General features: G+C 45.0%; 1 protein-coding gene across 3 annotated transcripts in view; it reads left to right on the top strand.

Moving 5' to 3' along the window:
• PTCH1 (patched 1) overlaps positions 1-25477 on the top strand; it is a 61570-nt gene that overhangs the window by 14191 nt on the left and 21902 nt on the right. For 2 of the 3 annotated variants that reach the window (XM_045780831.2, XM_045780833.2), the window contains exons 3-15: positions 6332-6521; positions 9547-9616; positions 9727-9818; positions 11208-11406; positions 11705-11826; positions 12624-12771; positions 13589-13720; positions 14126-14281; positions 14919-15017; positions 15573-15698; positions 21623-21741; positions 22379-22781; positions 23190-23499. In XM_045780831.2, coding sequence (XP_045636787.2) covers positions 6332-6521; positions 9547-9616; positions 9727-9818; positions 11208-11406; positions 11705-11826; positions 12624-12771; positions 13589-13720; positions 14126-14281; positions 14919-15017; positions 15573-15698; positions 21623-21741; positions 22379-22781; positions 23190-23499 — 2166 coding nt within the window. The remainder of the gene's footprint in view (positions 1-6331; positions 6522-9546; positions 9617-9726; positions 9819-11207; positions 11407-11704; positions 11827-12623; positions 12772-13588; positions 13721-14125; positions 14282-14918; positions 15018-15572; positions 15699-21622; positions 21742-22378; positions 22782-23189; positions 23500-25477) is intronic. The other variant, XM_045780832.2, reaches the window with a different exon arrangement.

The following is a 25477-nucleotide window of genomic DNA, read 5'->3' as shown; positions in this document are numbered from 1 at the left end:
AAGCCATTCAGAGAAGCAGCCTGGGCGGTAACAGATGGCACCACAAACAGCTGGTGTGGGGGCTTGTGGCGGGCGCATGCTCAGGCCTGTTACCCCTTCTACCAAGTTCCGCCCTCCTTACCGCCCCCCCCCCCAGGCTGTCCCTGGGGAGGTGTGGGGATGTGTCCTGCTCTTGTCTGGTTTTTGTGGTTTTCACTCCCTGGGCTCACTTCGTGAAGGCAAATTCTCTTTGGGCTATCTGATTCTAGCATTTTCCCATGGCAACACCCAAGGGCACAATCCCACGAGGAGAAAAACAGCCCAGAAGCTTAAGCAGCAGTTGGCTAGTCATGAATAAAAGAGATGGCTGGAAGAGTGACTAAAACTCACAGCTCAGGAGTTTTCAGCCAATTGCCCAAATTACTGAATCTTCATTTTTTTCAATTTAGAAAATGAGCTGGTGCTAATAATTTTGCAGTTACACCCTTTTGGAGATTTGTCGTTTTTCACCCTCACAATAACTAATCGCAACATTGAAAGAAGGACCTGAAGTAACTAAAGGGGAAGAAAAAAATCTCTCTAGAGGCTGTTAGATAATTCATGGGATTAATCAAATGCAAATGCTCGGCTTGCATATACACAGACCCCATTTTCCTAATTGGACTCTGAGTGGGTACTTTTCAGGCTGAAAGGGTCATTTGTTTTGACTGATTGACTTTTTGAGGCTTTGGGAAGAATTAATATCTTATACAGATGACTGCCTGTTCCCAAGGCTCTGTATTGAAGCTGTTCATTCATTCATTCCTCTGACACGCTGAGTGTGCGCATGCGCCTGGTGTGCCGAGGTAAGCGGGCAGCGGGCAGTGCCTCCCTGAAAGGATTAGGAATTTACTGGGAACAGCACTCCGTTTGGCCCCTCCGATCACCTTTATGTGGATCACAATCAGCTTTTGCTAAAAGCTTTTTGCATGAATGCTGAGGCGTTTATTAAGCTCTGCAGAGAGGCCGTGCTAAGGAAGGGTGCACTGCGGGAGAGCACCACGAAGGGAGCATCTCGTCTACCGTGGATTGGCATAGCATTGGCCCAGAGGTATGGACCCCTGGGTGGAATGGTTTCCCACCTGTGCCGGCCCTTCTTCACCTTGCAAAGCCATGATGGTTTGACTTAGGGAGGAAAGGATCAGCGGAGCTTGCGCGAGAACGTCTTCGCCCAAGTGATGCTTTTTACCCCACCTCTTTTGAAAAATTGGTTTAAGCCTTAGATTTCTAGGGAATTCCCAGGTAAAGAGGCATAAAACAGCTTATTTTCTGTGTGCCCTCATCTTTCTGCCCTCCTCTAAGACAGGCCTCTCTGGGGACCAGAAAGGAAATGGGGGCCTGTCCGATGCCACCCTTGGGGCTCTACTGAAACCACTATTTCCTTGGTGGCGGTAAACACTCTGGAGACAATGTTGTTGTCCTTTAAATAAAAAATACCAATTGTTTGTCCTGTGTAATACTTTTGAGCATTCTGAAAGCTCTGCTGTGAGCTTGACATAGTCTGCTGTGTGGAATTTGGCTCTCCTGGAGTCATATCCTCAACAAGTGCTCAGGAGACACCGGGCTCTCTCAGGACAGTTGGACACACGGCTGAGGGCCGGTTCCCCCTCCAGCAGCTGTGTGACCTTGGGCAAGTCACCCAAACTGCAGCTGCTTTTCCTCTTCTGTAAAGTAAGGGTGATGCCCCAGGCCCTGTGGTAAATGAATAAATGACCAGATGAATGAATGCCTGCCTGCTCAGCTCCTGGTTAAGGGTTTGGGAAATTTCACGCCTGTTGTTAATACTCACACCACCTTATGAGGTTAGTAGTAGCATTTTCATCCCATTTCACAGAGAAGGTTAGCGAGGCCCAACTGTGTCAGGGACTTGTCTCAAAGCTGTGACTCAGAACCCAGCCCTTCTGATCCTGGTTCTCATCCCCTGACTGTCCAGTCCAGCTTGCCCCAGCTTGATGGGGGAGCAGCACTGAGCAAAATGTTTATAAATAAGTAAAGAATGCATGTGAAATGGCTTTGGAAATGGAAAACATACACAAATTTAAAAGGCTATTTTGTGTCCCAGGATCCTGAGTTAACATTTTTCATGAGTCTTGTTCAAAGAGTTTGGTTGTTATTTTATTGTTAAAAGTTGTTGCATTTGGAAGAAGGAAGAGAGTATAAGAGGACTTCCGAATACGATGAATATGCATGTTATTTTTGTATTGAGCTTGCTTTTCATTCAGAACCCTACCAAGTAGCTTTCGTATTTTTCTCCTTTTGTCACATGGAAGTCTTTAATTGTACCAGTTCCATGCAGAAAAATTAAGAAATAGCAATAAACCCCAAAAAGGGAAATGGGTAAATATTATCCATAAACTGCCATACAGCAATAGTGGCTGTTCACACAGCTGTCAGTATATACCTGTATCTACATCACAAATACTCAGTATTGTGGCTCATTCTGCTCAGTAGTCAAAAATAATCATGCAGTACTTCATGAACAGACTATTGTTTAAATAATAAAGAAGGACGTTGACCTTGAAAATGGGACAGAAGGGGGAAAAACCATTTCCCCCAGACTGCACCTGTAGTTTCAGGCACTTAAACGCGGTTCTGTGGGGCTTCCTTACTGGTGGAGTTTCACACTGACGCCTGATGAGGAAGATTGGCTCCGGGCTGTCACTCAGTAGTGATTTAGGATAAGCATTTGCTAGGGTAGCAAACGTCAGGTGAGTCCATAAAATGGCTCTGTCCAGAGAGGTTTCTGTTTCTGGTAGCTTGTTCCAGAGCACCGTGGGTGAATACTGATGTAAGAGTGTATGAATGCTGGGCAGTTTATGACACAGGTACACCCGAGAAGGAGCTAAGTCTCCCAGTGCAACTGAGTGAATGACATAATTATGGTCTCACCAGGTTCCAGCCACACTGGCCTCCTTTCTCTTCCTGTAGCAAGCCAAACAGGAGGGCTTTACGGTTGCTGGTTCCTCTGCCCCAAGCACTGTTCCCCCAGCTCTTCAAAGGCAGCCTAAATGTTACTTCCATTTAGGCCACTCCATTTGAAGTGACCCACCTCCCAGTGACTCATGTGGCATCACCATCTTTATTTCTTCTGTGGCACTTGTCATGCCATGAGATTAGCTTACCGATGTGTTTGTCTGTTGCCTGTGTGCTTCACTGGCCAGTGAGCCTTTTGGAGCAGAGAACACGCTGGTCTCACCCACCATAACACCCCACTGTTCAGCACACAACAGGCACCTTCATAGGCTCGCCAGATGAATGAATCATGTTACGGCTATTTGTCAAGTAAAGTGGATGTTAAACTTTTTTAAAGTTACTGAATAATTTTGCAAAAACATTCATATTTGGTTAAATATAAGATGAAATGTTAAATAAAATGTAGCCACGTAATATGGAAAAAGGAGTTGAATTTAACAGTACTCAAAAGTAGGATACAGCGTAGGTGGTTGAGGTCACTTTAGAATTCAGGGTCAGCTCTCATTGCTCTACCTATGATGATAGTCTTGTGTTGGTTGAAACTGGTTGTCATGTTAGCAAAATATTAAATTTATCTCTAGAGCAAAGAGATGAACGAACAAAAAGATTTTCAATTCCAGAGACGTGACACACACACACCTTTATTAGAATACATCCATTTACTTAAATATACATCTTAAACCATCTAAAAAGTGACACTGTATAGCCCCTGAGGTACATTTCATATCTTGTAGGAAATAGCATCCTTTCTGAAAACCCCTGTAATAAAATAATTGATCTGTTGTGAGGTTGGTCTGCAAGAGTGTAGAAAGTTCTTTTCAGGAGCATGAACCTTGTATGTGATCTTTATTTTTGTATGCACTCCTCTCTTGGGTCTTCACCTTTTCCGGTTACAGTCACAGGCAGCTGCTCTAAGGCAGGGGAGAGGAGGGTGGGGGTGTCTGTGGTCCCACTTTGTTTTTACCTCATGGTTTTAATTCACCTGAAGTCTTAAGCTTCAGGAGAGATAAAAGGAAGTAGGACTTTGTAAGCAGAAGGAGGGATCACGTGCTCTGCCAATGCTGGAGGAGCGGGTGGAAATATAAGTGATTTATAGGTGTGGGGCATTGATGTCATATAGCCAGTGAAAAAGGAGTTCAGCTTTTTTTCCGAAAAGGCTATTTGGAGCTCCTTGGCTTGGAGCTCTGTAGCTTTTCAGAAGTGACCTCTGGACTAATAATTGGCTTTTTAGCCTCAAACAGCCTTTTTATCTCCAGAGAATGTGGATTGAGTCTAATTCAGTTCACTAGTTAATTGGTTGAAATAATGCATTGTGATTCCTGCCAGAAGGAGCCAGACCCTGCCTGCAGGCAGCTTTAGAAGAGCGTCCTGAAAAGGCCTGTGACTTCATGTAAATTTATCCTTTGTTGCAAGTTTCCTATGTTTTCCTGTGGTCTTTCTTTAACTTCGAATTGGTCTCAGGGCCCTCAGCAATTCCCCAGGGCATCTGTCAAAGTTTTCTGCGCAAGGAGTCATAATACTTTCTGTAACTGATTGATAATTTCCCCCTCTCTGCCCCCCCTTGCCCGTCCCCCACCGTTTCTCCTCCTCTTTGACACACCCCACAGTATGTTGGGCCTCACCTCACAGTATTCCGCAGTGGCCTTGGCCATCTGCGTGGACCCGCACAGATGATCCTGCCAGTCTGTGAATCTGGACTAGCTTTCCTAATGAGGGCATTATTTGCTTTTTAGCCTGCCCCCTTGTTTATAAAATATGCCAAGAGAACTAAACAACCCGCTGTTCCCAGTACTTACTTACTTGCCCAAACCAAATGTTTATGTCCTTGAATACTAAATTTGAAGAAAAAGGATTCCTCCTCGTGGGAAAGCTGAGGATGATTGTTGAAGGGTCTTTCTGCACTGCAGCTGAAGGCCTGTATTTCAGTAAACATGCAACTTACCAGGGACTTCAGGAACTGTTCAGACTCACTGTTCAGTCATCAGCTAGCCTTAAGAGTATGTGTGTAGGGAGGGGGAGAAGAGTGGGGGGAGCTGTTCTAGGAGTCTCTCTCTGCTTGCCTCCTGGCCCCTTCCTGAACAGCCCCTTCTCTGTGACCCTATTGGATCGAAGCACCCTCTTGTCAACCGTATCCCCACACAGCTACCCTGTTGGGAAGCTAGCCCCCTCAAGGTCCTGGAGACCTTGCTTCCAAAATTCCTTAGAGACTTACGCTATCCCTAGCCCCCTCCCCACTTGAGGGTATTAAATAGGCCATTCCTCACAACCCTGGGGCAGCAGCTCTTTCTGCCCACGGCTCCTGTCCCTGTGCTTTAATAAACCACCAATTTTGCACCAAAGACGCCTCAAGAATTCTTTCTTGGTCGTCCGCTCCAGACTCCACCCCACTGAACCTCACCTGAACTTCATCACCCCCATACCTCCCAGCCAGGTGGCAGCATTCTGAGCTTGGCTCATTCTAAAACCATAATTGAAATATAATGTAGGACCTGGGAAAGAAGACAAAAAAGCAGTTTGCAGTAGCAATGTGCCTTGTACCTTGTTGCCCTGGCCTGTGGCCAGCCTGCTGGAGAGCTGGTTGGTACTGGGCAGGGGCCCTGGCCTCAGCAGCAGCTTCAGAATCATGTGGGGAGCTCCTGGAACACAGGCTGCCTGCTCACGGGCAGCTCAGAACCTGGAACTTGTGTTTCCAGGGTGCTGACCAGGTGAGTCTGATGCAGCCAGGACCCAGAGACGGGCCGCCCGGGCCCTGGCTGATAGATTTGCTTCCTCTCAAGTACATCTGATGTGAATCACATTATTTATCTTCTCCTGGCAAGTTTTGTGCTGAACACACATTTGCCACCTTTCCTTGTTTCTTTTTCAACAGGGAGAAACATTTCCTTGTTACCTTTGCTAGATTATTTAGGAGAAGAGTGTAAATTGAAGCCATTTATCTTGAACTGTGCTGCAGGGCCACATTGTTTACACAAGTGAAAGAAATTGTAACAGGGGTATTTGGTCTGGTCTGCAAGGAAAAGGTGTCTCAAGTTTTCCTTCCCCCTCCCCCTTTATACATATGGTGTATTAGTTAGAAGGCGCGCAAAGCACGTATGCATTAGGTTTGCATATGCAATGGGCAGGACAGTTCATGGGTTTAGTGAATATTTTATATATTTTTTATTGGTGAAATGAACATTGCCCATAATAATAAAGTGAATGTTAACCCCCCCAAACATCAATCATACGTTTTGATGACCAGAGATGGTTTATCATGCATCCTGCCCCTCTTAGTGAGATAACAGAACGTGAATTTGTGGGGATGTTGCTGTTCTAATTGAAACCTGTACATGTTTGTCAGTTGGTGGACGAGTAAGTCGTGAATTAAATTATACTCGCCAGAAGATTGGAGAAGAGGCTATGTTTAATCCTCAACTCATGATTCAGACCCCAAAAGAAGAAGGTGCTAACGTCCTGACCACGGAAGCTCTCCGACAACACCTGGACTCAGCGCTCCAGGCCAGCCGAGTCCATGTATATATGTATAACAGGTGAGTTGGTGGAAGAAGCTGCTGGTTTTAGTAAGTTACGTTGCCCTGGAAATATGCTTAAGTGTTAGTTCAAATAGTTGTGTAATGAAGTGATTTAAAAAAAAAAATCTTGATATTTGTTTCTAGAGTTTGGTAACAAATCAAATACATGATAAAGTATTTTCAGTAAGTGTCTTGGCACTATGTACCCAAAATGAGCATGATCCTTCAGGCAGCCATCTGGGGGGTATACACCCATTCTGAAGATGTTTCAGCGCTTAAGATATTTTTGGAGCAGTTACAATTGGAATTGCCTTTAGTCAACTTAAAAAGAATGGGAAAAGACGAAGGAAGAACTTACTTCTGGTTACTTTGTATCCCCCACAGTTATTGACAGTTGGTCTGTGTTACAAAGCATATAGCAGGTTGAGCCACTCTGGTGAATTCTTACTGACAGGAATCATACACAGCTTCACAAAATATCACCCTTTAGCTTCACAGCTAATTTAACAATGCTGTGGGTATAGTAAAAACATACAAGAGTTCAGATAAAAACTGACAGCCCTTTTTCTTTTCTATTTCAACAGTGAGCTGTTCGGGGCAGGGACCACATCTCTTGTCCGTCCTTGCACCCCAGCGTTTCGATCAGGGTGGGCACTGGGGGTCTGTTGATGTGACCAACTGCCTAGATTGTAAATTTGAACTGGGTCTTCTCCCTGAACTATTGAGATGACTATCACTAAACCCTGTTTTCAGGGTGAGTTGGCATTTACCTAATCCCATCTTGTCCCTCACCAAGGCTTTTTAAGCACCTCTTTTTTTTTTTAATTTTTTAAATTTTTAAATTTATTTTAGAGAGAGAGCACAAGCGGGGGGTAGGGGCAGAGGGAGAGGGAGAGACAGAGAATCCCAAGCAGACCCCACACTGAGCGTGGAGCCTGATGGAGGGCTCGATCCCACAACCCATGAGATCATGACTTGAGCCAAAACCAGGAGTCGGACGCTTAACCGACTGAGCCATCCAGGCATCCCCTCTGAAGCACCTTTTAACTGAGTGGTTGATGATATAGTTTTTCACAGGAGAAGTGAGTAAGTGGCACTGTAGACATATTCAGAGGCCAGGGAGAATGAGGGTAGAGAATAAAAGGAAAATCTGTCCTTGTTCCTGCTACAGTTACCTCCACTCTCCATGGTCTTAACTGGATTGGCTCTAAGACCCATCTCACTGGAGACAGAGCCCTAGAGTCCAGCATGAGTCACATGCTCTTGTTTCCTCATGATTACGTCTGGTCTACCATCCTCAGGAGGTTCTGAGAACAAAATGCGATACATGTAATGGATGAAAGGGAAAGCGTAAGGAGATATTCTAGCATTTTCATCAGGTAGACTTGACCAGAGAGCACACCCTACTCCGATCAGCACATCTCTCCCATTCTGTAGAGGAAGCAGCTACCCAGTGCAGTTAATTTGTGGAGGCCCTGTAACGAACCTGGAAATGGGCATTCCAGGGCCACTGTAAGCATGCTGACCCATTTTTAACATAATGGGACCCTATCTTGAAGGGACTTGTCACTTACGCACTTCAGAAGATGTGTCTGTACCATAAAATTATACTCTTTATCTGAGATGGAACCAGAGAACATTTATGCATTGGAATGAGCTTTAAAGAATATCTAGTTCAACCCATCTCATTTTTTAGGCGAGAAAACCAGGAATTAGATCAATTAGAGCATTTGTCCAAGTTCATACAATTATTAAACATTAGAGCCAGGTTTCAAACCCTTTCTTCTGGCTCCAAGACAGGGATTTTTCTAATGCACAGCCATGCCCTTCTCAAGGAAGCGTAAATGAGTTCACTGCAGAATTCAGTATGAACACATACGTCGACGCACGAGTAGATGGGTGGGTGGGTGGATGAGTGGGTGGAAGGATGGATTTATAACTTGAGCCCTGCACTCAGGAGCTGACGGTCTAGTTAGGAAGAGGGAAGACATCAGTACAGACGGGCACATACAAAGGCACAGGCACTGCCCGGCCCAGCTGCTCCAGGTGTCAAGCAGATTGGACCAGCAGAGTCCTGGAATTCAGGAGAAAGCGGTGATTTTCAGTAGCACTGGGCAAAAAAAGCCTCGTGGGAAGGCGTGGCATTTCACTGGGGACCCTGAGGGATAGATGTGAAGGTTCCACAGGGACATGGGCTAAGTCCAGAACATTCCTTTGGGTGACCAATACAAAAAAAAGAAGGCTGACCAATAAAATAGAGCAGATTAGAGAGCCTTAAAAACATTTTTTTTTCTTCGCCTGGTTTTCCCATCCCCGCCCTTTTCAAATTTCCTCTTTTTTCAAGTTAAGTTTATCTCCCTGATACACTTGGAAAGGCATGGGCTTACAGAGCATTTTTCTAGAGATGACGGAACTCTGTAATAGTAGATAGGTGATAGATAATAGAGCTAATTGTTGATCATATATTTAATATCATTTCTATAGAACAAGAATAAAAGACTGTAAAGAAGGAAATCTGTCTACCTGGCAGTGTTGTTTACAGCATTCATGGTTGAGGGTAGAATTCATTTTGAACACTATCTGTTAATAAGGACATTAACTGCCAGTAAAAAAAAAAAAAAAAAGTAGTATTTTCCCACCTGAATATATGTTAATATATTACAAACCTTACTAATTAGTCTCCACTTATTTTAAATTTGTGATAATTCAACTCTGAATTATCTTCCCTGAAGTTGTTCAATGTATGTAGAAAAGCAGATTAATGGTGTAAACAAGATTATTGGGAGAACACTTAAGAAAACAAGACTTTTCAAGTACTTTGGTAGCATTCATTTACATAAATACCCACATGTTAATTACAATTGCATATTATCTATTCATTAAAGCAAGCTTGTTGAGTCTTTAGTTGGCAAAAGTTGTGCTCGTTTTGACAGACACTTAAAAGTGATCGAACTGCAGTTCTCACTATATGTTCTATACTTCCGATTTTGCACTGATTTCCTTATGCAATGAGAATGTTTGTCTCTGCTTTCTATTTTACTAGGCAGTGGAAATTGGAACATTTGTGTTACAAATCCGGAGAACTTATCACAGAAACAGGTTACATGGATCAGGTGTATTTTCTTTCTTTCTTTCTTTTTTTTTTTTTTGCAAGAAATTCTCAAAAATTCCTCCATGGTATGCATTAGCCTAACACGTGGCTTGTTCTTTTTAACTTTGACAGATAATAGAATATCTTTACCCTTGTTTAATTATTACGCCTTTGGACTGCTTCTGGGAAGGGGCAAAGTTACAGTCTGGGACAGCATACCTACTGTAAGTGTGTGAGCTTGTGTTCTGATGTCTGTGATTTCTAAACTTTAGAATGTTTTGGATGCTACTTGATCATTGTTTATTCTATTTCAGTTTTGAACAAGAAATAAAAACATTGAAATTCCACGGGCATTTTTTGAGTGAATAGTTGGGGGAGAGGGGACGACAGCAGAATGTTTTTCCTCCTTTCAAAAAAAAGTTCTGAAGGCACCATTAAATTTCATTCACTTTTACCACCCTATTTATATGCAAATAAAATGCAAATTCTTTCAGCGTATGTATGATTTTTAACTCTTTAATGAAATGTGTACCGTTTTGCTGACCAAGCACTGCCATAGGTTTGAGTTATTTTCTAAGGAGAGAGAATTTATTAGTGCGTACATGTCAGAATTAAATATACTGAGTTAAAGCTCAAGGTCCTCCTGCAGAGTAAAATACGAACCTTTCTTTGGATCACATTAATGACACTTAAGGGGGGAATCCACTGTCTTTGAAGGCCATGGTAGGGGATGCTTCACAGTTTAGCAGATGGATATTATAGACACCACATCATTTAAGGAATAATTAGTAATCAGTATAGACATTTTCAGTTAATTATGCAAGAGTTCGTGCTTGGGTTATTGTTTCTGTCCTAGCTTACACATATCTGCAGAAGCAATTTGCAGTGGCCATACCCTGACCCTCAGTGTACAGTTTTAGATGGGAAATAAGGGGTTTTGTGTTTTCTGGTTGGGAGAGTCTGAATAATGACTTCAGCCTGGTTAAGCAGCTACAGTGTGGTTTGAACCACATAACAGGCAGCCAAAAGCCTTTCTGGTCTGTCAACAGCACAAATTCAAAAGTGAGTGTGGGGGGAAGTGGCCTTGATGGTGGTGATGGCAGAGGCAGCAGGGGCTTGCGGGGTCGACGGCCAGGCTGTCAGAGAGAGCTCATACGTATGGGATTATTGAAGGTAATGGAGATCAAATATTTTGATTGATGACATTTACAAAGCATTTATTAGGCTGGCAAGTGCTAATTTGACGTTGTGATTCCCTCTTCTTTCCCCTCCCTCCCCCCTTAATTTTGGATCTCCGTCTTCTGCTTAGAAGCACCCTTCAGCAAATTTTGATTTCAGGTATTAAAGAGGACATATCAGCCAGTAACGAGTCCTTGATCTCTTCATTAATGTACAAGCTCTCTGCGGGCCATTTCCATTCATGAAGTATTTTCCTGACGCGGGTGTGCGTACAGATCCCCGGGAAAGGAGCGCTTGTTTTCTGTGCGGGGTCCCAGTGTTGCAGCCCTCCCAGAGAGCCTCGTGCGACTGGGACTCAGTGTATAGGACCTGCGCAGGCTCGGGGGCTTGGAGAGGCCTCTTTTCATGGTCTCGCCTCCTAATTTCTTTCACAGAGGTAAGCCTCCTTTGCAGTGGACAAACTTTGACCCTTTGGAATTCCTGGAAGAGTTAAAGAAAATAAACTATCAAGTGGACAGCTGGGAGGAAATGCTGAATAAGGCCGAAGTTGGTCATGGTTACATGGACCGGCCCTGCCTCAACCCGGCTGATCCAGACTGCCCCGCCACAGCCCCCAACAAAAACGCAACCAAAGTGAGTACAGTCGTGGATTCTTCTCCTGGGGGCTGAGAGAAAAGCTTGGTGTCTCCCCCTCATTCCTAGTCCTATTATTTTCATTTTTAAGATGTGATTCTCAACGACCTTTTTTTGTCTATGGAGCTAAGTTTGTTTGTAGAGCTAAATTTTGCTGTAAGATTTGCCGTACGCCTCTCATTAGCCTTGTTATTAATGTTCCCTCTGAAACAAACAAGCCCTTAATGCACTGGATTTTAACAAGGCATGTGACCTGCCTACTAATTCCCGTAATTATGTGGCTGTCTTTTTATTTTAGCCTCTTGATGTGGCCCTTGTTTTGAGTGGTGGATGCCATGGATTATCCAGAAAGTATATGCACTGGCAGGAGGAGCTGATTGTGGGTGGCACGGTCAAGAACAGCACTGGGAAGCTGGTCAGGTAATCCAGCACATGGAGGGAAAATCCAAGCCATCTATTCTTGTCCTTTCCTTTCCTCCTGCTGTCCGCAAGTGTACTTGTACTAATACTTAGCTGTTATCCTAGCGAGCCGTCTGGTGTAATCGAATATTAGGAAATATTAGTGGACCAGACCAGCTCGAAAAACCACCATGTGGGGAATTTTTCAAGAGGGGATTTGTTGTTTTCATCGGGACCGTAGTTAGTGACTGTAGGATTTTAGAAGATCTATGATGTAGAAAATGGGGGCAAGTGTAAAGCGGGCCGACAACAGTGGTCATAGCAAGTAGGGTGCTGTGGTATGAGCTAAGCACTGTCGCAGACTGACCAACACCTGACGGCCGAACGAGAATTCTCCTCTGTGCGGTGGACTTGCGACTCCGCTCGGTCAAGCGTCGGGCTCTCCGTCTGACATCTCCCTCGGGAGATCCGTCGGCTGGGATTTCTGCACAGGCGAGCGTGCAGTGCCGAGCCCAGCGTATCTGGTCAAGCTATCTACTCCCCTAGCCTTCCTGTTTCACTGAATAGAAACTGAGAAAGGAAATTGCTTATTAATTTAATTTTGGGGTGTATCTGTAAAAGGTGTGTAAGGTTACACCTTTAATATGGTACATCCATCTATTAAATAAAATAACCATCCAGGTCCCGTTTAATGGAAACATGTGCTCACGTACAAGGAGAGAATAGTCGAGAGTGAGGTGGGGAGCGCGTTCGGGATTGTAAGCAGTGAGAGCAACTTCTGGGAATGCTGATGTCATGTCTTTGCCACGCTGTCACAGTGCCCACGCCCTGCAGACCATGTTTCAGTTAATGACGCCCAAGCAAATGTACGAGCACTTCAAGGGGTACGAGTATGTCTCACACATCAACTGGAACGAGGACAAGGCAGCGGCCATCCTGGAGGCCTGGCAGAGGACGTACGTGGAGGTAAATCGGCGGCATTCCGACACCCACCTTTGAATCTGGGTACAAACCCCTAAGTTACTACGTACGTCGTTGTCACTATGTTTTAAAACTTTTTTTTTTTTTCATTAGAATCTATTTTCAAAACAAATTGTCATTTTGGGGACCTGGTAGGGTGAAAACTTTTTTCCTTTCCCGGCTATGGAAAACCTTCATGTCTAGGTGATGGCTGATTCTAATTGGGACGCCTGAGACGTTTCGAGTAACCAGCTGTGAACTCCAGAGCAAAGGCGTAACAGTGTTTAAAAAAACACTGGGTTAGCAAGAAAAAGTGTCTGGAAAACATTAGCAAAGCATAGAATCTGTTCACAGCTGCAGGCCCCTTGGTTAGGTCATGTGACAGGAGCTGGCCTTTGTTTCCCAAGCTGTGACCTCTACTGAGCTGCATGTGACCTTTTAAAAGTGGCCAGCAAACGAAGGGGGAGGAGTGGCCCCAAGAATGAGTTGTTTTGGCCTAGGGGGGAGCTGGTGGGACCGCAGATCTGTTGTACAGTCGCGGAGAGAAGGGCAGTGTTGGGGACAGAGTATGTGGCGGCGCCGTGGGCGTCATGACACTGGCTCGCCGAGGCACCGCATTCTCACCTGATGCACAGTGGCCTTCGTTGTCCTGGGCCCGGGCCATTTCGCATCAGACCAAGTTCAAACCCGAATCATGTAGAACTCTTTTTAGTGCGTTAGAAAAAAGTGAGGGTTGAGTGGAGGGGACACGTCCCCCGAGGCCTGTGCTATTGAAGCCCATTGGGGCTTTCATTCCATTTGGGACTTTATGTTGTGACCACAGGTGGTTCATCAAAGTGTCACTCCGAACTCCACTCAGCAGGTGCTTTCCTTTACCACGACGACCCTGGACGACATCCTGAAGTCCTTCTCCGATGTCAGTGTCATCCGAGTGGCCAGCGGCTACCTACTGATGGTAACAGTCAATTCAGTTCTCCTGGGGGGCGGGTAAGGGAGAGTTGGTTTGGTTTTTAGTTTTTATCTTTCCATGACCGCTCCTGCTTTTTAACTGCTCTTAACACACACGTGCATCCAAGAGAGAGAGAGCTCGGCTTCGTAACGATTTTAAAAGTGGTCGTGTAAAGCACTTTCTCCCATTTGCGGTTTGCCCATCTTTGACCCGTATCATTTCGTGTGATGTCTGTAATGTAAATTGTTGTTGGATTTAATAAGTTCTACCTTTTGATTTGGGGTGACGGGTGGGGGAAAACATTAGAATCCTTACACATTCTAATGTTTGGCTTTTGTTTTGTGTCTCCCCCTCCCTGTTTCCCCCTCCTCATTCCTTCACCTGCCCCCCACCCCGTTGTTCTGCTCGCAGCTTGCCTATGCCTGTTTAACCATGCTGCGCTGGGACTGCTCCAAGTCCCAGGGTGCCGTGGGGCTGGCTGGCGTCCTGTTGGTTGCACTGTCAGTGGCTGCAGGATTGGGCCTGTGCTCATTGATCGGGATTTCCTTTAACGCTGCAACAACTCAGGTACTAAAGGAGCCATCCATCCACTGTTTGTTGACAAACACCCCTCCCCGGGCTTGGCCCAGCGACCTCCTATGTGTCCGTGTCACCTACAGGGTCTTCCGGCCTTTGCCACCAGGATATCACACTTCAGGGGGGGTATTGTCTCAAAGTGGAGCGCTCAGCAGTGGGTGGAAGATCTGCACGGGCTTGTTGATGGTAGAGAGGCTTCACTTATCAGTGCAGTGAAGACCATTCATTAGAGCCACGGTTCTCCAACTTGAGTGTGCAGTAGAGTCACCTGGAGGGCTGCTGACACCTCCCACTGCTGGTCCCTCCCCCAGAGTTTCTAATTACTGGTTCTCCATGATGCCGGTCCAGGGATCATGCTCTGAGAACCACTGCTTTTGATGAGTTAGCTTCCTTCTCATTTATAGGCTTAAAAAAAAATAGTGGAGCTTAAAAATAGAAATGGACAAGGCCTCCTATGAGCTAAAATGGCTAGATCTGGGGAATTTTAACCCTCAGAACTAGATTCTTCACAGTGAGCTAACGTAAGCTCTCCTTGGGTTAGCTGCTAGGGGCGATGTTCTCAATGGCTCTAGAATGATCCGAATTGGACCTTACGTGTCTAATGTGCTGCCCTTTGTGTTCGCTGCAGGTTTTGCCGTTTCTTGCTCTTGGCGTTGGTGTGGACGATGTTTTCCTTCTGGCACATGCATTTAGTGAGACAGGACAGAATAAAAGAATCCCTTTTGAGGTAATAGAAAAACAAAAGAAGAAAGCTTTGGGGCCAGCCCAAATCCCTTCTGTTCTTGAGTATTTCTCCTTTAATTTTCTTTAATCTGGCCTAGTAAATATTTTAGTCCCAAGTCAATGACGTGTTACTGGCTCTAAATAAGTAAAAGAAATCAGAAGGATCTCAGAACACTTATTCCAAAGCCCATATTTTCTTTTCTGGGTTTTTTCGTTGGGTTTTTTGGTCACTTTGTCCCCATCTGCCCTATCCCCTCAACACACACCTTTTTAATCTTAAAAATTTACTTCCGTCACTGTCTTGCAGCTCTGTGCTTTGGATGTGGTAGCCAGGAACAACGGGGATCGTCGTGGGGGTAGCAGGACTGCGGGGATAGTCGTGAAAATGTGTTCGATGCCAGTGTCAGGGGGTGGGCAGAGAGCCCTTTCTTAGACCGTGATGTCAGCGTGATAAACTACCTGTTGTCTCACTGTCGTGTATTTGAACTGCTGGCACGATCTGTGATCTGGGGGGACCCTGTGCTGTGCAGTTCTCAGCACTGTGGTTTCTCATCCTCAGGACAGGACTGGAGAATGCCTCAAGCGTACGGGAGCCAGTGTGGCCCTCACGTCCATCAGCAATGTCACAGCCTTCTTTATGGCCGCACTGATCCCCATTCCCGCCCTGCGAGCCTTCTCCCTCCAGGTGAGTTTGCAGTGATGACATCTGGGGCGAGCCCCGCGTGGATGCCGAGCGTCCCGTCTCCCATTCTCCACTAACGTGCTTACGGTACTGTTGCCGTGGAGACAAGTGGCAGGTCCGCATCTGGGGCTCTTCTGGATGGAAGCAGCAACCCTGACATGCTCTCTAAAATACATCCCAGGGCTCTTCCCCCCCTTTCAGTCCTAGAGCCCAGATGCCTGGGGCCTGGGTATCCCCATGACTTGGTGCTTTAGGGAGTGGCCCTTCCCTACATAGTTAGACTAAAATGACACCAGGGCCACTCCGTGTAGGATGCTGAGAAGCCCCTGTTCCAGGTAGCCAGAAGTCCTCTGGTGTCATCCACAGTGCAGTCAGCTCTTGGCTGTCCCTGCTTCTAAATCCCACTTGGTTTCTGTGCTTAATCCCCTTGCCACTTGACCACCTCAGCCTCAGCACCCACCCTCTCTCTTTCCCTAAAGCAGCCCCAACACAAGGCAGTTGTACAGAGCAGACCTCATTCACCAACAGGAAGAAGTTGCAGTATAGACCAGGCTAAGCGATAACTTACAACTGAGTACGGCTGACCCTTGAGTAGCGTGGGGTTTGGGGATGCTGACACCCCATCTGCACAGTCAGATCTTCATATAACTTTGGACTCCCCCAAAACTTACCCACTAATAGCAGCTGTTGACCGGAAGCCTTACTGAAAACATAAACAGTCAATTAACAGATAGTTTCTATGCTACATGTGTTATAAACTGTATTCTTACAACAAAGTAAGCTGGGGGAAAATGTTATTAAAATCATAAGGAAGAGAAAATACTTTCAGAGTGCTGCACTGTATTTATTGGAAACAGCCTCTAAGTGGGCCTGTGCAGCTCAAACCTGTGGTGTTCGAGGGTCCGCCGCATCAGCTTCCTCCGTGCCGATGTATTGGCCATTCGCTGCCTGCAGGGCGTTTGTTGGTGGGCCCTCGCTTGCCACCTCCTTCTTTAGTTCCTCCATAGTCTCTTCCATCCCTTCCTTCTTCTTCTGGTCTCCTACTCCCCTCTCAGGCAACACAAGAAAAGTCAAATTCTTCTGCTTTCCTTCTGCACAGCACTTTGGCTCCTGCATTGTTCTGCTCTCTCTTCCCAAACCAGGCCCTTCCGCACCTAGAGGCCACCAAGATATTTTTTTTTTGCACAGAGAGCCAGCTTACATGAACGGGAAGAATGGAGAGCTCCCTAGGCTGGGGACCCAGCTCTGGTCCATTCTGTGCTCGGCCTGGAGCGCTGGCGTGGCTTCTGCAGCTGCTTGAAACTCAAAGGAATCCTAAAATCGGCCAGTACAGCAGATGAGGAAAGCTAACTGACCAGTTTGGGATGTGGGCTTCATAAGCCCCAAATGGTTTCAGGTTTTGGTATCGCAAAGATGTTATTGAAGTTTTATGAATTAAATTCAAATTTTACAGTTTCAGCTCTTTTCCAGAAGAGGAGCGGTGGCTCCCCCCCCTTTCCTTTTCTCTTACAGTGTGATGTGTAATTTATGAGATGGCCAGGTTTTTAAGGGAAACTACTTTTGGTGTCACTTTTTTTTTTTTTTTTGAGAGGGAGGGGGCAGGGGCAGAGGGAGAAGGAGAGAGAGAATCTTAAGCGGGCTCTACACCCAGCGTGGAGCCTCATTTCACGACCCTGACCTCATCACCTGAGCCAAAACCAAGAGCTGGGGTTGCTTATCCCACTGAGCCACCCAGGCGCCCCTTGGTGTCACTTTGTAAGCTGTTGTTACATCCTGCTTCTTCCTACAGCTTACTCTTGTTAATCACCAAAAGGTGATTGTGACCAGGAAGAGAAACCGACAAATCACAAATTAGGCTTCTCTTTCTTCTTTCGTCAACACGCGTGGCTCCTTTGGAGTCTTCACGTTTGAATTTCATTTCACCAATGGCTGATGAAGACCGGAGCAGCTAATGACCCAGCTCTGTTTGGGACACTAGACTTACTTAACATTTAGTGTAAGATAGAACATGAGAAAAGATTTTTGTGCCAGTCGCTGCGACCACCACCACCCCCCAAAAGAAAAATACTAAAAAATGAAAATAATGAAGGGTTTATTGAAATATCTAAAAGTAGAAGTATTAAGTGAATTGATGAATAAAGTTCAACAACTGAAGTGCAGGGAAATGAAACTATATCCATTTAACTGCTGAACTGCTCAGAGATGGGGAAGATAAGTGAGAGGTGCCCGCTGAAGTACCGGTACAGGCGCAGTTCCGGAATGCCTTTTTGCACGGGCATCTGCACACCCACCTGTGGTCTCCCGCTCTTGCTGCACATTCATACCGCAGATGCCGGTGTTGAGAAATTGTCCCCCTCCTCCAACAGTGGGGCCCTCTCCCGCCTCTCTCCTTTTCCACTTGCCTTTTTCTCGCTGCTCTTTATTTCTCCTTCATCTCTTCTTGTCTCTCTCTCTCATTTTCTCCTCTCCTCTCTCAGTACACACTGATGATTCATCAAGGCATACTCTCCTTTAATGATATCCTATGGTGTGGTGGTCTGAAAAGCTACATGAGTTTTCCTTACGCCTTTTAGAAAATCCAGTACGCTAAAGTTCTCCCAAGGTAAGCACCTTACCGAGACGAAATAAGTACTGTGGGTTTTGCATTTCTATTCCAAGCCCCTGGGGTACCACTTTAGAAAATTGAGGACTTCCAGGAGTCCTCATTTATTAAAGACTGGCTTCCCATAATACTGGCTCATTGTCTATCAAAAAAAAAAAAAAAAAACTAACAAAACCAAGGAAAAGGAAAGGAAAAAAAAGAAAATGTAAGAAGAGAGAGAATGTGCCATGATTTCTGCAGTAGTCATCAGAAATTTACCCTGGTTTCCTTTTAAATATATTGACGTTCAAAGTCAATCGTGATGCAGCTTCTCTTTCCTTTAGTGAACTGTGTGAAGCTGTGCCTCTGGGTATCTGTTTGTGTTGGTGTTTCCAGGGTGCCATAGATTAAGCCTCAAAAGAAAGAGACCCACAGCGCTTCTGTCCAGTAATAAATCCATATTAATTTAGGATTTTTCTTTGCGGAACTTTTCCAATTATCTAACTTTACCAAAATAAATAGGCCTTTTTTCCTCCCAAAGAAACCATCTTAGACTTCCTTGTCAATCTCCATCCATCTGTCCAAATGCCACCTCCATACCAGAAAGCAGGGGCACCATCTAATTCTTGGGGAACCAATGCCCTGCACTGGGGCTTTGCTGGTAACTGAATGATGTTTGTTCCTCAATGGAAGCTCCCAGAACGGAATGCCGTATTGTTCCACACAGTAAGGAGGTCTAGATGAGGGCCCTCTGGGCAGGGTCAGTTGTCCCTGTGCTCTGCAAGTGTCTCAGCAGGGCCCCATGGATATTCCGCTGGGTGGGGGGAACACAGAGGATGGGGACATTTCCTTCAAGCACAGTAATTAGAATTGATTGACAGTGCAAATCATCCCTGTCATCTTTTCAGATTTTCTTACAAGGTCTTAAACCCCCCTTTGTGCCAGCAGTGACACTGGTCCCTTGCTGAGAGGTCCTTGCCGCTTGTTGGTTTTTACTGTTTGGGTGCCCTTGAATGGGACGTTGAAGTTGTGCCATTTTCGTGTCAGAATATGTTCTCCCTGTGTGTGCAATATGCCCCTTGACGGTGAGCGTGGACAAGATGCTACACTTCGAGTCTAGGGGTTCTTCACGTCCTCCACGGATGCCTCCGGGGGTTAAAGCTGATGTCAGACGCGTCCCCCAGCCACCGTGGAAGCCTCGGGGCTGTTCCTTCCAGAGCACTGGGGCCACTTGAGTTCCTCATCCTCGGGACCTGTTGTCCAGAGTGAGGTGCCCGGGAATGTTCGTCTGCATCCCACCCCCGAATTCTAAACATTCCTATAATAGAAAGAAAAGCTGAAAGGATTCCACTTCCAGGATTAAATTTTCTTGAAAAATCTCCTGAGAATCAGACCCATCGCTGCCAGCACGCCTGTGGTTACATTGGTCAGGAGCCCCGACCCAGCCCGTGTCCATCCCCTCAGGAGGTGGCCAGGTGACAAGAACTCCCAGGTCTCAGTCAGGCTGAGGGCTTTGACATCAAGCCTGGGTTTGAATTCGATTTACTCAGTAACCACAGGCGGGTGCCCATCCTTTTCCGCTTTGGAGTCTGTTAGGTATTAGTGTCAACAGTGATGATGGCTGTCCTGGTGGCTGTGGGATCAATGAATCATGTATTAACTACCTGGTCTCCCATGACTCCCCCTTTCTCCGCCCCCAACAGAATTCTAGGTCTCCCTCTCAGACACAGCTTGTCAAGTTCCTTCACGTGGCACATCCTCCCTGGCCCCACCAGAGTCCTGTTTTTGTCTTCTGCACCTCCCTGAGCACCTGCCTTGACCACCTTCCTCCCTCCCCCCCCCACACCCCCACCTGGGTACTCTTCCCCCTCTGGGCTGCTCTGGAACACCGCGCAAACTTTTATTACTACATTGATTAGCCTGAATTGTAGTTTGTTTATGGGTCTGGCTGTGTTGGTCCTTGAGAACAGGGTTTTTGTCTTACTTCTCTCTGTGTCTCCAGTACCCAGCTCCGCATCCTCCCCTTTCTAAGTATTTGTCTCTAAGATGAATCCTCTAGTCAAAATAATGATTTTCATATTAAAACAAGCCAATCCGGCAGGACTTTAAAGACCATTCAATAGAGTGGTTAAGTTCACAGATTTCATGTATTTCCAGTTGATGGGGAATTTCAAAGCAGACTAAGAAGAGAGGGGTTCAGTAGTTTTTAGAAGGAGACTCTTGATGATTTTTTGGTTTTGTAGACTTGACAGGAAATTAATTATTGAAAGGTACCCTTCCAGACCTCAGCCTTGCTCTTTCACTTGAGCATAAATACACAATCATTATCAGAAGCCCTTAGCAAAGTTCTCTTCTGATTCTGTTAGGTATCCATTATAAGCAGGTTTTTCTCACCCGGAGACATTTACCCAGTTGGAGGACATTTTAGAACTAAGTAGGTCTTTGGAAAACTTCCAGAGACTTTTTAATTTTCAAAAACTTTTCTGATGATTTCTTGGTTACTTAGCATTCCAGTTGAATTTTTTTTTTCATTGTGCCGCTTCTCTCCATTCCTGTCTGAATGGGAGAGCCCTTTCAACTGTCCTCTGTTGACTTTCCCCTATTAACAGCCCAATTGTGTAATTTTTACTAGGTCAGCAGGAGATTTGCCAAAGCACTCCAGAATCTAGCCCCATGTTTATTCTAGGTTATGGAGTGACTTTTGAATCTGTACTTATTTATTCTGCATACTATAATCACACACAGGAATTTCTTTCTGCCTTACTCTCCTTGACCTTTTCTGTTACTGTGCTCGCACACCCCACAGGCTACTCCAGAGGCTATTTGGAATGTGCCTATTAAAAACCTCAGGGGACGTGTTGGAAATTTTATTTCATGTTTTAAAGGTGACATTTTGATATACCCAATCCACTTTACGTATAAATATTCTGAATATAAAATCAGAGTTGCGTGAAACTCTTAGAAATGTTCTGAAAGGGGAATGTTTGTTTTCAATTAAAACGTCTCAAGTATATTCTGTATTCGGCCTTTGTAGATTTGGGTTGGTTAGGTTGCCAGCAAGACGCTCATTTCTTTCCTGTATTTGTACATCATGGGTTCATGAAATTCTAAGAGATGGAAAGGATCAGAATGATGGGGCCTGTTCTTGTCAAATGGTCTCTTAATGATGGAAGAGCAGCAAAATGATGAGAAACTCCAACATCTATTTCCAGTTTTAACACTTCAGTAGGGAATTGAAAGAAAGATATTGTTTAAAACCTCTTTTATTTTCAGAGCAGTCCTCTGACTGGGAGGAGACATATTGGTGACCTCTACTGGTTTGTTTTTTTTTTTTTTCTGCTTCTAGGCGGCTGTCGTAGTGGTATTCAATTTTGCTATGGTTCTGCTCATTTTTCCTGCGATTCTCAGCATGGATTTGTATCGACGTGAGGACAGGAGATTGGATATTTTCTGCTGTTTTACAAGGTACAGTTTCATGAGCTGCTGTGGCCTTTATTCGTTGGGTTCAGCGTGGTAGGTTTAGAGAACTTTGTAGTCTGTAGACTCGAAAGTAAATGCAGTTAACAGGGCTTGCACCAGTGTGATGGAGGCAGAGGAGATAACGGATGGAAGGTGCGTTGTTGGGGATGTCTAGTCACCGAGGCTCTCCCCTCCCCTGACTAAAGCGTCGCAGCTCCGGCACATTCACAATTTCTGTGTGGATCACTTCGGCGGATTATTGGGAGTGTGTCATATCTCTTGTTGATTCAGGCAGAACAAAGGTTTGAAAACCAACCATCCAGAAAAAATACAGCCCTTTGGGTGTTGTGGGGTTTTGGGGGGAGGGGTTGTGTGTTTCTTAGGAATTGTGCTTTGAAAGGGGTTCATCCGCATGTAACTTGATTTTGCCAAAAATTCAGGATCAGCCATCCATTTGGCCTCATTTGACTTACTCGTGTCTATGTCCAGATGGTTAAATCAGGTGATGTTTGTGGAGCTCAACAGTATGATATTTTTCTTCTGAATTAGAGCTATGTAAAATGGGTACTGTCAGTCACTGGCAAAAATGAAAGCACTGTTTCCTTGTTTCAGTATACCATTGCAACATATTTTCCCCTCTCAGCCCCTGCGTCAGCAGAGTGATTCAGGTCGAACCTCAGGCCTACACGGAGACTCACGATAACACCCGCTACAGCCCCCCACCCCCGTACAGCAGCCACAGCTTCGCCCATGAAACCCAGATCACCATGCAGTCCACAGTGCAGCTCCGCACAGAGTACGACCCCCACACGCACGTGTACTACACCACTGCTGAGCCGCGCTCCGAGATCTCTGTGCAGCCCGTCACCATGACCCAGGATACCCTCAGCTGCCAGAGCCCAGAAAGCACCAGCTCCACGAGGGACCTGCTCTCCCAGTTCTCCGACTCCAGCCTCCACTGCCTTGAGCCCCCCTGCACCAAGTGGACACTTTCATCTTTTGCTGAGAAACACTATGCTCCTTTCCTCTTGAAACCAAAAGCCAAGGTAATCTACCAAAACAGAAGATTCTTCCTGTCTTCAAGAAATAACAAAACAGCCTCCTTTGGAATTCATCAGGTTGCTTCTTTGGGTGTGACTTATTTTGGGGCCCCTAAAAGTCAGCACATTTATCATGCGGGGCCATTGTAATGAGCTCATCTTCTACAGGAGTGAATCTCTATGTAGCCAATGTGTCTGTGAATTTAGATCAACTCCTAACATTTTAAACATTTTATTTTTCATGAGCTTGTTTTAAAATGTGATTACTATGATTACTTTTTTCCCCTCTGGAGAATGCTTCATCAGGGCCATTGTAGGGGTTAAAGTGAGGTCTGAACCGAACAGCTTGCTTTTGTCAAGGGAGAGTTAGTCTTGTCCTCTGGCTCTGATCTTGTGCCTCTTACTGTGTTACAGGTCGTGGTGATCTTCCTTTTCCTGGGCTTGCTGGGGGTCAGCCTTTATGGGACCACCCGAGTGCGCGATGGGCTGGACCTTACGGACATTGTGCCTCGGGAAACCAGAGAATATGACTTTATTGCTGCACAATTCAAATACTTTTCTTTCTACAACATGTATATAGTCACCCAGAAAGCAGACTACCCAAATATCCAGCACTTACTTTACGACCTTCACAAGAGTTTCAGCAATGTGAAGTATGTCATGTTGGAAGAAAATAAACAGCTTCCCAAAATGTGGCTGCACTACTTCAGAGACTGGCTCCAAGGTGAGGTGCTGCTGGAGGGTGTTCGCCCTTTGTAAACTTTCGCCATTCGGTCTTTGGTATGTTCAGCTTCCACAGGTTCCCTTTGTTCACTTTATTAAAGTGTTAGATTATAGCGTAACACTGACATGTTTCATTGACTTCTAAGCGTTGCTTAAAATTCTTATATAGACTGTTTCTGGGGCAGCCTCCCAAATCTGGCTTTTACCTATAAAATGATGCCAACAATTCAAACGGGGGACTCGGGAACTTCTGTAAGAATTTACGGGTGCACATTAGGAAATGGGAAAGTGTGTTATAAAATAGGGAGCTGGATGCTTTTAATGCTCTTTTTTGGGACCGTGGTGTGTTTGATGATCAAGTGAAATCAGAGTGTCGATGGAATTTCTAGACCGACTTATTGACAAATTATGGCCTTACTACAAGTCAATTTTGCATCATTTGTGAATAGAGTGTAAAAGTCCATATTTTGACCACCTTTTGATTTGGCATATGAAATAAACTTATCAACGCTTAATCATATCTCATCGTATTTCATAAATAATCAAATTCTGCTTCAAGATGCCTTTCTTTAGCTTGTTACCTTGTCCTTAGAAACATTTCTAGGAAATAGTAGTCAACTGGAGGGAAAAAAAAATGGCTTAAATTTGCTCCTAACTGCTGACTGAATATGAATGTATTCAGTGATTCCAAGAACATCTGTTCATTTATTCCATGTTGACACATGCAAAGTGAAGTGGGGAATCAAGATAATTATCCACACAATTCAGGCAAAAATGCTTTTACTGAAACACCCAAATAATTATGGCCCCCAACATTTTTTGGCTTAAGTTATCCAAATGATTGTCTTAATTCCCCACTTAATTAGACTTGTTTAAACACAGATTTGAGTGCCTTTTTTGGTCTTGAGTCAATACACTTGTATGTAAAGATTAAGCAGCCAATTTCCCTGCGAGTTTGCATGAAATGGTAAACAACTTGAGTTCGACTGAAAATTCTTCAATACAGTTTCTGGCCTTGAGTTCTGTTGCTAGAATTTTGTTCATACGTGTATACCAGATTTGACCTCTTCTTTTAAAGAAGGCAAAGAGAACTACATGATGTTAATACTAGTTTTTTAACATGCTCCCGAGATTAACGTGAATTTGTTCCAAGTCTAATTTTTTACAGTAGTTTGGGAGGCTGTGTTTTTCAGAAAATGAGTCAAAACAGGACCAGACAGTTGAGAGATTCCCTGCTTTTCATCTTTCCCCTATTGGCCAAAGACATGCAAATAGCTTGCCACAAATGACAAAGAGATCTGCAGCGCTGCTATCTGAGCGAAGGAGGGTTATTGTAGACCTGATTTCAGTGTCTTCAGCCATTCCTTTGGACGCTCAATATGGCATGTTAGGCGGAGCTTGGGAAGAGGGCAGAGGGTATTGTCTCCAGGCAGTGGCGAGGGCTAACCTTTTTATAGCGTATTGTAAATTATCCCTACGCTTTCATCCCTTTAAAGACCTAAAGCAGTTGGATTTGAGAATCACAGTTTTTAAAGGTGCAATTGAATCATGTTGTTTTGATTGCTAAGTGACCAGTACCCACCTAGACCAAGTGAGACCCATTCATGCTCCCAAGTCGGGGTCCCAGCCAGCTCTAGAACTCTGCGTGTGACTCTTACGAGGTCCAGCACAGAGCACTAGACACCGAATGGCCAGATAATAGGACCGTCGGGCTGCCTAGACTGTTTTCAGGCCTGTCAAGTGGTTGAGTGGGTCTTTGAACACTTCCTGCAAGGAATCAGCTGTTCTTGAATTGTTCAAAAACATTTTGTGTGGCTGTTAAGTGTTGGGACCCTCATTGGTTTTCAGTAGAATTATCACTAAAAACCATATCGTGCTATTGGTCTTTACCAACATTCCACTAGTTTGGTGAGGGTGGGGGGTGGTTAACTCACAAAAATATATAGTGATAATATCACATGTCATCTTTAAACACACAC

The sequence above is a fragment of the Ursus americanus genome, chromosome 34 (assembly GCF_024610735.1).
Source record: "Ursus americanus isolate L20-20 chromosome 34, mUrsAme1.1.p, whole genome shotgun sequence".
In the NCBI taxonomy this organism is placed as follows: domain Eukaryota; kingdom Metazoa; phylum Chordata; class Mammalia; order Carnivora; family Ursidae; genus Ursus; species Ursus americanus.
The sequence above is the reverse complement of the archived record's forward strand: the minus strand, read 5'-3'. Positions and strand labels throughout refer to the sequence as shown.